The 11,351-nt window shown below is 40.8% G+C and overlaps 1 protein-coding gene across 1 annotated transcript in view; it reads left to right on the top strand.

Annotated features, from left to right (window-relative positions):
• The window catches only part of rasgrf2b (Ras protein-specific guanine nucleotide-releasing factor 2b), a 164,994-nt gene extending 157,407 nt beyond the window's left edge, over positions 1–7,587 (top strand). Inside the window, exons 26-29 of the mRNA XM_052461900.1 lie at positions 3,906–3,985; positions 4,098–4,215; positions 4,505–4,573; positions 4,656–7,587. Coding sequence (XP_052317860.1) covers positions 3,906–3,985; positions 4,098–4,215; positions 4,505–4,573; positions 4,656–4,748 — 360 coding nt within the window. The 3' untranslated portion in view covers positions 4,749–7,587. The remainder of the gene's footprint in view (positions 1–3,905; positions 3,986–4,097; positions 4,216–4,504; positions 4,574–4,655) is intronic.
• The last annotated feature ends 3,764 nt before the right edge of the window (positions 7,588–11,351 follow it).

Consider the following 11,351-nt stretch of genomic DNA (forward strand, 5'->3'; position numbering starts at 1 on the left):
ACCATTGGGGAGCCAGAGCAGCGAACAGTTTTGACTGGGCTGAGCGGGAACTGTACTTCCTCAGACAGAGGAGGAAAATGTAGAGAGGAGGGAGCGAAAGGATGCCAGGTCCGCAGGGAGGCGAGTTTTCCTCCATTTCCGCTCGGCTGCCCGGAGCCCTGTTCTGTGAGCTCACAATGAGTCGTCGAGCCACGGAGCGGGAGGGGAGGACCGAGCCGGCCTGGAAGATAGGGGACATAGAGAGTCAAAGGATGCAGAAAGGGAGGAGAGGAGGGTTGAGGAGGCAGAATCAGGAGATAGGTTGGAGAAGGTTTGAGCAGAGGGAAGAGATGATAGGATGGAAGAGGAGAGAGTAGCGGGGGAGAGAGAGCGAAGGTTGGGACGGCGCGATACCATCCGAGTAGGGGCAGTGTGGGAAGTGTTGGATGAGAGCGAGAGGGAAAAGGATACAATGTAGTGGTCGGAGACTTGGAGGGGAGTTTTCATTATAACGTTGTCATGTAATTTATAATAACATAACAAAAACGACATTCATTTTTATATTCCATCTATCATTGTTACCACCATTTTGGCTGATGAAATATAATGTCCCGAAGTCCATTTATTGCATGTTACAGTTCTGAGGTAGATTCTCCATAAGGCACACACATTCCAGTATGTCACATTAGAGACAAGGAAGGAGTTGGGCTGCTGCCTTATAATTTACGATGGGCGTGTGGTTATAACCCCCCCCCCCCCATCAATCCCTCTATACATTTGAAGTCAGAAGTTTACATACACTTAGGTTAGAGTCATTAAAACTAATTTTTCAACCACTCCATGTAACGGTATTCGTCGTCTGAAGAAGAGGAATCATCGGACCAAAGCACAGCGTGGTAAATGTTCATGCTTTCTTTATTAAAACTGAACAAAATAACAAAGGGAATAACCGAAACAGTCCTGAAAGGTGCAAAACACTAAACAGAAATGAACTACCCACAAAAACCCTGTGGGAAAAAGCGACCTGTGGTTCCCAATCAGAGACAACGATAGACAGCTGTCCCTGATTGAGGACCATACCCGGCCAAAGCAAAGAAATACAAAAACATTAAAAAAGGAACATAGAATACCCACCCAAATCACACCCTGACCAAACCAAAATAGAGACATAAAAAGCTCTAAGGTCAGTTAACAAATTATAGTTTTGGCAAGTCGATTAGGACATCTACTTTGTGCATGACACAAGTCATTTTTCCAAAAACTGTTCAGAGAGATTATTTCACTTATAACTCACTGTATCACAATTCCAGTGGGTCAGAAGTTTACATACACTAAGTTGACTGTGCCTTTAAACAGCTTGGAAAATTCCAGAAAATTATGTCATGGGTTTAGAAGCTTCTGATAGGCTAATTGACATCATTTGAGTCAATTGGAAGTGTACCTGTGGACGTATTTCAAGCTCTACCTTCAAACTCAGTGCCTCTTTGATTGACAACATGGGAAAATTAAAAGAAATCAGTCAAGATCTCAGAAATTTTTTTGTAGACCTCCACAAGTCCGGTTCATCATTTGGGGGCAATTTCCAAACACCCGAAGGTACCACATTCATCTGAACAAACAATTGTATGCAAGTATAAACACCATGGGACCACGCAGCCGTCATACCGCTCAGGATGAAGATGTGTTCTGTCTCCTAGAGATGCACGTACTTTGCTGCGAAAAGTGCAAATCAACTCAGAACAACAGCAAAGGACCTTGTGAAGATGCTGGAGGAAACGGGTACAAACGTATCTATATTCACAGTAAAACAAGTCCTATATCAACACAACCTGAAAGGCTGCTCAGCAAGGAAGAAGCCACTGCTCCAAAACCGCCATATAAAAGCCAGACTACAGTTCGCAACCGCACATGGGGACAAAGATCATACTTTTTGGAGAAATGTCCTCTGGTCTGATGAAACAAAAATAGAACTGTTTGGCCATAATGACCATCGTTATGTTTGGAGGAAAAAGGGGGAGGCTTGCAATCCAAAGAACATCATCCCAACCGTGAAGCACAGGAGTGCAGCATCATGTTTTGGGGGTGATTTGCTCTAGGAGGGACTGGTGCTCTTCACAAAATTGATGGCATCATGAGGGGGGAAATTATGTGCATATATGGAAGCAACATCTCAAGACATCAGTCAGGAAGTTAAAGCTTGGTTGCAAATGGGTCTTCTAAATGGACAATGACCCCAAGCATACATCCAAAGTTGTGGCAAAATTGCTTAAGGACAACAAAGCCAAGGTATTGGAGTGGCCATCACAAAGCCCTGACCTCAATCCTATCGAAAATTCGACAGAAATCCTATCGACAGAACTGAAAAAGCATGTGCAAGCAAGGAGGCCTGCAAACCTGACTCAGTTACACCAGCTCTGTCGGGAGGAATGGGCCAAAATTCACCCAACGTATTTTGAGAAGTTTGTGAAGGCTACCTGAAACGTTTGACCTAAGTAAAACAATTTAAAGGCAATGCTACCAAATACTAATTGAGTGTATGTAAACTTCTGACCCACTGGGAATGTGGTGAAAGAAATAAAAGCTGAAATAAATCATTCGCTCTACTATTATTCTGACATTTCACATTCTTAAAATGAAGTGGCGATCCTAACTGACCTAAGATTTTTTGAAATTACTTTAATTAAATGTCAGGAATTGTGAACAACTGAGTTTAAATGCATTTGGCTAAAGTGTATGTGAACTTCCGACTTCAACTGTACCTCTCCGTCTCTGCGGGAGGGAGGAATATCTCTGTAGAACCGTGATCCTTTGGAACCTGATCCTCACAGGCCAGTTGTGACACTAACATATTGCATTTTTTGAAATGGTCATAAAATTTATAATTTAGCCATTTGATTTTAAATTATATAAACAAATATTTTACAATTATTTTGTAAAACATTGAATTTGGCCTTTACTGCTATTGCCCATATAAATGCATTGAATAACACATTTGTACATGACAAAACAGACAGTCAAAAAAGAAATCATATGGAATAAGGTTTTGATGTGTCTGTCCTATATCTGAGAGATATAAGAAAACTCAGGGATACATTTTTAACCCCCTATACACGTTGTGCCATTTTTGCATCCCTGTACGGGGTTAACATCAGACGACTCCCCTGAAGCCGGTGTACGTTGTCGAACAACTCTGTGGTTGTGAAAGTCTCGCCTTTTGATGTTGCTGACTTATTAAATTGTCGTGCAAACGGTTCGGATTTTACAGACAAGTTTGTGACGATTTTCATGTCCGGATCCTCTCATGTGTAGAAAACACAGCTTTCACAAGCCCCATGTTATGGAATAGGTGCAAGCTTTATATCAGCGGAAAGAAGGGATTGGGCTGCAGCCACTACAATAAGGTAAGTCTCTAGCATAAGCACATGGAATACTATCCAATATTCAAAATGGTATCACTGTGTGAAGCACGGGCACGTCAATCAACTTTATGCATTGGATTGGTGCAAGCATGGCTGGAGGGAGTTCCCACCATATTCCTCACCAACACTGCATTATTTTTTAAATCCATGAAGGTAAGTGTACGAGTGCACACTTCAGGCGAAAGGGAGAGCATTTTAATACATTTTTTGCTAATAAAGCTTTGTTGAAGATCTGTTCTCAGATCTAATAGCGGTACACGGGGAAAGCTCCCAGTATCCACTGGGAAGACTGGGTGGAGCTAAACACTTAGGCGTTAGCGAAAGGGGTAGAGGTGAGGGGTTGATTTCAGACCCTTATGAAAGTAGTTTGAGAATGAAACATTGCTAAATAAGATCCATTCAATTGTTGAAAGCATCAAGAATACAAGTGTGCAAGAGTTTTATTTTTTTGTATTTGTTGATTTTAAACCAGACACGTTAAAACATGGTTGTGTTTGGTTTTGACAGACTAAAGCCCTGATGGACAAGCTGCAGAAGACTGTGTCGTCTGAAGGGAGATTCAAAAACCTGAGGGAAACCCTGAAAAAGTTAGACACAAATCTTATTGATGAAAACTTTATTTTCAGTGAGGGAGGTGTGACCCAGAATATTTTGTCCCTAACTCTCTTCTTGTCTCCCTCCTACTTTTCTCTTCCCCAGTTGTAACCCTCCCAGTGTGCCCTACCTGGGTATGTACCTGACTGACCTAGCCTTTATCGAGGAAGGAACACCTAACTTCACTGAGGAGGGCTTGGTCAACTTCTCCAAGATGAGGATGGTAAAACACACACACTCTGTATTTTCTCTCTACATTGTTGGGAAGGGCCAGTAAAGTAAGAATTTCACTGTTAGTCTACCCCGGTTGTTTACAATGTATGTGACAAATAACATTTTATTTTATTTTACACACATTGTATTCCAATGTGAAACCACTTTCATCCCATAGAATACAGCATGAACATGTTCAGTGAAGCTGCAGCACTGCTGTTTCCATTGATCTGCCATAGATTTAATTGAGTTCTGAGATATGTGATGAAGAGCTGTGATGAAAATGCTGTGTGTCCTAGATCTCCCACATCATCCGAGAGATCCGCCAGTTCCAGCAGACACCCTACAGGATAGAACACCAGCCTCAGGTACGCCTACTTACTAGACACTTTTTATATTGCCAATGGCTATTTTCCTAGTCTTCAGTGTGTACCCCTTCCCTCTATCCAGGTGACTCAGTACCTGTTGGACAAGACTCTGATCATGGATGAGGACACTCTCTATGACCTCTCTCTTAAGATAGAGCCCCGCCTACCGGCCTGAGGGACAGTCACTGCGAGCAACGGGACCCTGGCAACCCTGTCCCTCTATGTGGGCAACACGCCTGCATACCTGGGATAATGAACGACAAAGAGAGAGTGGATTATTGAAGAGATAGAGAGAGAGAGAGAGAATTGAGAAGGAACGTAGGAAGAAAATCCTTGTTGTTTTTAGGCGATGATGGGGTGATCTTTTGAATGTGTTTACTGCGAGGAAGGGTAAACAGGAAGTGAGGTGTCATTGTGTGACCTCATCATCCCTCTCCCAGGGCGTGACATCATTGACGTGAAACATGGTTCTTCTGCCAGCAGATCAAATCAGAGTTGGTGGAGATTGATCAATCTTTGGGAAAATCTCAAATGGCACCCTGTTCCCCATGTAGGACTGTACTATTTAGGGAATAGGTTGCCATTGAGACACTTTTTTGTCTTTGAAAATTTGTAAAAGGTGTATCGTAAGGAGATGAAATGTAGCATGTATAGCTCTAAGAGTCTGGACTTGTGTATGTTACGCTGTGCTGCTTTACTGTGCCATGTCCTTGAGCTGAAGCACCCATGCTTTCACACCAAATGGTGATCACTTGACTTTGCATGATCCTAACTGGGGTTTTAGTGTTTATTTGGCCTTGGTCCTGACCCCTGCATGTTAACATGCTTCACTCTCTTTGGTCTCTGAAGACTACACAACCACTATGCATCCCCATCCACCAATCATAAATCACTTTATTAGGAGGGTCGGACGGAATCTATGAGGGTAGACTCATACATTACTACTACTACACATACTAAATGTAACGATAGTGGTAAATAGAAAATCCTTTTAAGATTCAGTCTGACTGTGGTAATGAGAAACTAAGTGCTTCAAAATTAATTTCGATTTAGAAACTGGGTGGCAGGTACTGTAGCCAACTGGGTGGCAGGTAGCCTAGCGGTTAGTGCTTTGTGCCAGTAACTGAAAGGTCGCTTGTTAGAATACCTTAGCCAACAATCTGTTGATGTTCCCTTGAGCAAGACACTTAACCCTAATTTGCTCCAGGGGCGCCGTACTACTATGGCTGACCTTGTAAAACAACACATTTCACTGCACCGAACAGGTGTATGTGACAATAAAGTAAATAAATTAAAAAAGCTTCATTTGTAATAGTTTACCATTTATGTGCATTGTGTTGTTGAAATTGCTCTTCATAAATACTGAAATATTAATCTACAAACTGGTGACCGGTATCTGAAAGAATACAGTTTAGTCTGGTACTCCACATTCAGGCAAACGTTTTGATGTCCAATATCTTGTAAGCTCCACTAATTCTGTGGTTTGTCCATTTGAATGATGATAATTAGACGCTTCAAATGTGCCTTTATTATAGTTTTTTTTCTGTAGGTAGATTCTCAGTCCTCTATATATTCTAACAACAATACCAATCAATTCAGATGAACAAGTCATATTTCCCCCTCTTAAAATATTTTGTTGTCAAGATAGCAAATTTCCATCTGTGGCATTCTTTGGTGAAGGTTGTAGATCCCTAATAATAATAATGTGTCTGGTCATTCAGATGGTATGGAATCATTGGGTAAATATCAATTGTTATTCCTTCATTCCTCAAATCCTTATCTCCTTCTCAAAGCACTTTGGAGCAAAAGATCGTCCTCTCAGAAGGAGGCAAGGAGAAATGACAAGGATAGAATTATGTAGAACTACATATAATTGAATAGGATCTCTTTGGGATCAAGGATATACAATTGAGATTCAGCCATATAAAACTATTGTACTGCCATGGAGTGAGGGTGGTTAAAGAGAAGTGACTTTATGTCCCTCTAGTGGCTCCAACATTCCCATGCTTTATCTGACAACAACACTTGTAGCACGTTCAGCAGGGCCTGTTCACAGCTTTACAATAACCACTCCTTGTGCAGTTTCATGAGCATGTGGTCCTGTTGCAGTTTGCTCCTAATTGAAAAATGAAAACCCAGCAAACAAATGTTGGTTCCCAGAACGATGTGGAAAAGTAATTTTTCAAATAACCAAAGGAGAACCTCAAGGGAACACTATGGGGACATTATGAGCGAGCTGGGAATCCTTTGTTGTCCTCACACATTTAATTTTGTCTTCAGCTTCATTGGCTTTACATGGTCACTTGAGTGTTCTAGTCTAGTCTGTATGAGTCTGACAGTAGCTGTCTGCATGAATCGATAGAGGTTGCTTTAGAGGTTACATACAGTTAATGCAGCTCTTGAGTTCCGATCATGGAATTCCGAACTCATCAGTACATCTTTACTTGGATTATAACATATATTTTACATTTTAGTCATTTAGCAGATGCTCTCATCCAGAGCAACTTACATTAGTGCATTCATCCCATACATCTTTTTTTCTCAATATATTTAACTTAGATGTACATACATTTACATCTTTGTTAAAATGCATGTAATGCCTTAACATTTATTCCAGAGATGCATGTACATGCATTTGCATCTTTGTTAAAGTGCATGTAATGCCTGACAATTCCAGAAATGCATGACTATGACATCTAGTCGACAGGGTGGCCACAGTTGTTCCTAATTCGGCATATGACATAGTTTGTCCCTTCAGAGGATTCTTAAATTACTCTTTACGTGTTGATCAATGGAGAATTTGCCACCAAGCCAAAACTAGCTAGGTTTCAATCCAATTGGCAACAGATTTCCATGTGAATATTATAAAATCGCCGTAAAGAAAATATGTGCATTATCCCACCAGCGGTGTGTTTCCACCAAACAGACTTGTGGCGTATAAAAATCAGTGAATGCACACAAAATGTACTTTTTCGCTTAAGTTTACATGTACCGAATAAAAATCTACAGTTCAACGTGTTTCCATTGCATTTTCAACTCTACCAATAGTTTCCTCACAAAAGCTGTGTGCCTACTTTGGTCTTCGCACATGCACTCTAGCCAACAGTTCGTAGATACAGTGCGGGTAGGCTAGTCTACATGATGAGATTATTATGGATAAGAGCGAGAATATTTGTATTTGTCAAACGGCAGTCAAGCATCGATCATCATGTCACCTGAATAAGACCCTCAATATTTATTGGAAAGGAACATGAAGATTACTGTCACCACCCTGTGAAGATCATCATAAATGATTTCATCTGTAGCCTTATAAACTGCATGCTTTCCGGAGTCGTAGTGGGAGGACCACACACCATATTATTGCGTGACTCCAAGTTTACTTCAATTTGATTGTTATTATATATCAATATTTGCGCATAAAGGCGGTTCCACTGCCATGTCACGCATAATTAATTTTACAGACACAAAAATATCCCACCAACGAACACATTTTCTGTCGGCATTTATAAAACTGAACCATCAGTTTCCATCACCGCTGTCTTGATTTTTTAAATATACGGTATGACTATACTCGTATAAAAACTGTGGATGCGAATGTGGTTAGTGATGTCATTTAAATTATGGTTTAAAAAAAACATTTGATTTCACCCCAAAAAATTCTGTCATGTTCAACTTCATAAAAAAAAATGTGACTATATAGTCGTGCCTCTCTTCAACTTGAAAAGAAATCACTACCTGACCGATAATGTAACATTTTTGTCGTAATTCTTGTGGTAATTTAAAATGCATTTTTGTGCTGTTAATATGTGTCAAGTACAATAAAAAATACATTCTGACAAAATATATTGTAGCCTATTTGAGGATCTGGAGGAATGTGTTTTTATTTAACCAGGTAAGTTGACTGAGAACACATTCTCATTTACAACAACGACCTGGGGAATATTTACAGGGGAGAGGAGGGGGGATGAATTATCCAATTGTAAACTGGGGATGATTAGGTGACTGTGATGGTATGAGGGACAGACTGGGAATTTAGCCAGGACACTGGGATTGACACTACTCTTACGATAAGTGCCATGGGTTCTTTAGTGACCACAGCAAGTCAGGACACCCATTTAAAGTCCTATCCAAAAGATGGCACGCTACACAGGGCAACGTCCCCAATCACTGCCCTGGGGCATTGAGATATTTCTTTAGACCAACCCTGCTTAGCTTTAGAAGCAAACCAGCAGTGGTATGCAGAGTGGTATGCCACTGGAGGCGTGGCCTTGGGTTAGAGCTCTTTGGGCTACCAATGAGAGAAAGTGTCATACCAGCTCATGTGTGATCTTGTACTCTGTCAATAAAGGTTGAGCTTGTACACTGCCAGTTCTGCCGTCTTAATGAAACTGACATACAGTGCCTTCAGAAAGTATTCATGCCCCTTTAATTATTCAACATTTGTGTTAGTCTGAATTCAAACTGGATTAAAAAAATAACAAAGTGAAAGCATGTTTTAGAAATGTTTGCAAATTTATTGAAATGTCTCATTTACGTAAGTATTCCCACCCCCTGAGTCAATACTTTGCAGAAATACCATTGGCAGCGATTACAGCTGTCTCTTTCCGGTTAAGTCTATAAGAGCTTTCCACACCTGGATTGTGTCAAATTTGCCAATTATTATTTTCAAAATTCTTCAAGCTCTGTCAAATTGGTTGTTGATAGTTGCTAGAAAGCCATTTTCAAGTCTTTCCATAGATTTTCAAGTAGATTTAAGTCAATACTTGTAACTGTTCTTGGTAAATAACTCAATTTCAGATTTGGCCTTGTGATTAGGTTATTGTTCTGCTGAAAGGGGAATTCATCTCACAGTGTCTGGTGGAGAGCAGACTGAACCAGGTTTTCCTCTAGGATTTTGCCTGTGCTTAGCTCTATTCCGTTCCGTTTTTCCGAACTCTCCAGTTCTTAACGATTACCCATAACATGATGCTGCTGCCAATATACTTGAAATTATGAAGAGTGGTGTGTGGTATTGGTTTTGTATTCAAAACAAAAAGGGAATTGCTTTGTCACATTTATTGCAATATTACTTTACTGCCTTGTTGCAAACAGGATGGATGTCTTGTAATATTTGTATTCTTTACAGGCTTCCTTCTTTTCACACTGTCAATTTTACCTTTATTTAACTAGGCAAGTCGCTTAAGAACAAATTCTTATTTTCAATGACAACCTAGGAACAGTTGCCTGTTCAGCAGCAGAATGACAGATGACCTTGTTAGCTCGGGGGTTTGAACTTGAAACCTTCTGGTTGCTAGTCCAACGCTCTAACCACTAGGCTACCCTGCCGCCCCAATTTGATTAGTACTGTGGAGTAACTACAATGTTGTTGATCCATTCTCAGTATTCTCCGATCAGATCCATTAAATGATGTAACTGTTTTAAGTCACCAAGTCTCATGGTGAAATCCCTGAGCAATTTCCTTATTTTCTGGCAACTGAGTTAGGAAGGGTGACTGTATGTTTGTAGTGAGTCACTGGGTGTATTGATACATCATCCATAGTGTAATGAATAACTTCACCATGCTCAAAGGGTTATTCTACGTCTGATTTTTAAAAATGTTGAATCATCTACCAATAGTTGCCCTTCTTTGCGAGGCATTGGAAAATTTCCCTGGTCTTTGTGGCTGAATCTGTGTTAGAAATTCTCTACTCGACAGAGGGACCTTGCAGATAATTGTACGTGTGGGGTACAGAGATGAGGTAGTCAATCCAAAAATCATGTTAAACACTATTATTGCACACAGAGTGAGTCCATGTGACTTACAGTGAGGCAAAAATGTATTTAGTCAGCCACCCATTGTGCAAGTTCTCCCACTTAAAAAGATGAGAGGCCTGTAATTTTCATCATAGGTACACTTCAACTATGACAGACAAAATGAGGGGGGGAAAATCCAGAAAATCACATTGTAGGATTTTTAATGAATTTATTTGCAAATGATGGTGGAAAATAAGTATTTGGTCACCTACAAACAAGCAAGATTTCTGGCTCTCACAGACCTGTAACTTCTTTAAGAGGCTCCTCTGTCCTCCACTCGTTACCTGTATTAATGGCACCTGTTTGAACTTGTTGTCAGTATAAAAGACACCTGTCCACAACCTCAAACAGGCACACTCCAAACTCCACTATGGCCAAGACCAAAGAGCTGTCAAAGGACACCAGAAACAAAATTGTAGACCTGCACCAGGCTGGGAAGACTGAATCTGCAATAGGTAAGCAGCTTGGTTTGAAGAAATCAACTGTGGGAGTAATTATTAGGAAATGGAAGACATACAAGACCACTGATAATCTCCCTCGATCTGGGGCTCCAGGCAAGATCACACCCCGTGGGGTCAAAATGAACACAAGAACGGTGAGCAAAAATCCCAGAACCACACGGGGGGGACCTAGTGAATGACCTGCAGAGAGCTGAGACCAAAGTAACAAAGCCTACCATCAGTAACACACTCCTCCGCAAGGGACTCAAATCCTGCAGTGCCAGACGTGTCCCCCTGCTTAAGCCAGTACATGTCCAAGCCCGTCTGAAGTTTGCTAGAGAGCATTTGGATGATCCAGAAGAAGATTGGGAGAATGTCATATGGTCAGATGAAACCAAAATATAACTTTTTGGTAAAAACTCAACTTGTCATGTTTGGAGGACAAAGAATGCTGAGTTGCATCCAAAGAACACCATACCTACTGTGAAGCATCGGGGTGGAAACATCATGCTTTGGGGCTGTTTTTTTGCAAAGGGACCAGGACG

Source organism: Oncorhynchus keta, chromosome 14 (assembly GCF_023373465.1).
Source record: "Oncorhynchus keta strain PuntledgeMale-10-30-2019 chromosome 14, Oket_V2, whole genome shotgun sequence".
NCBI lineage: Eukaryota > Metazoa > Chordata > Actinopteri > Salmoniformes > Salmonidae > Oncorhynchus > Oncorhynchus keta.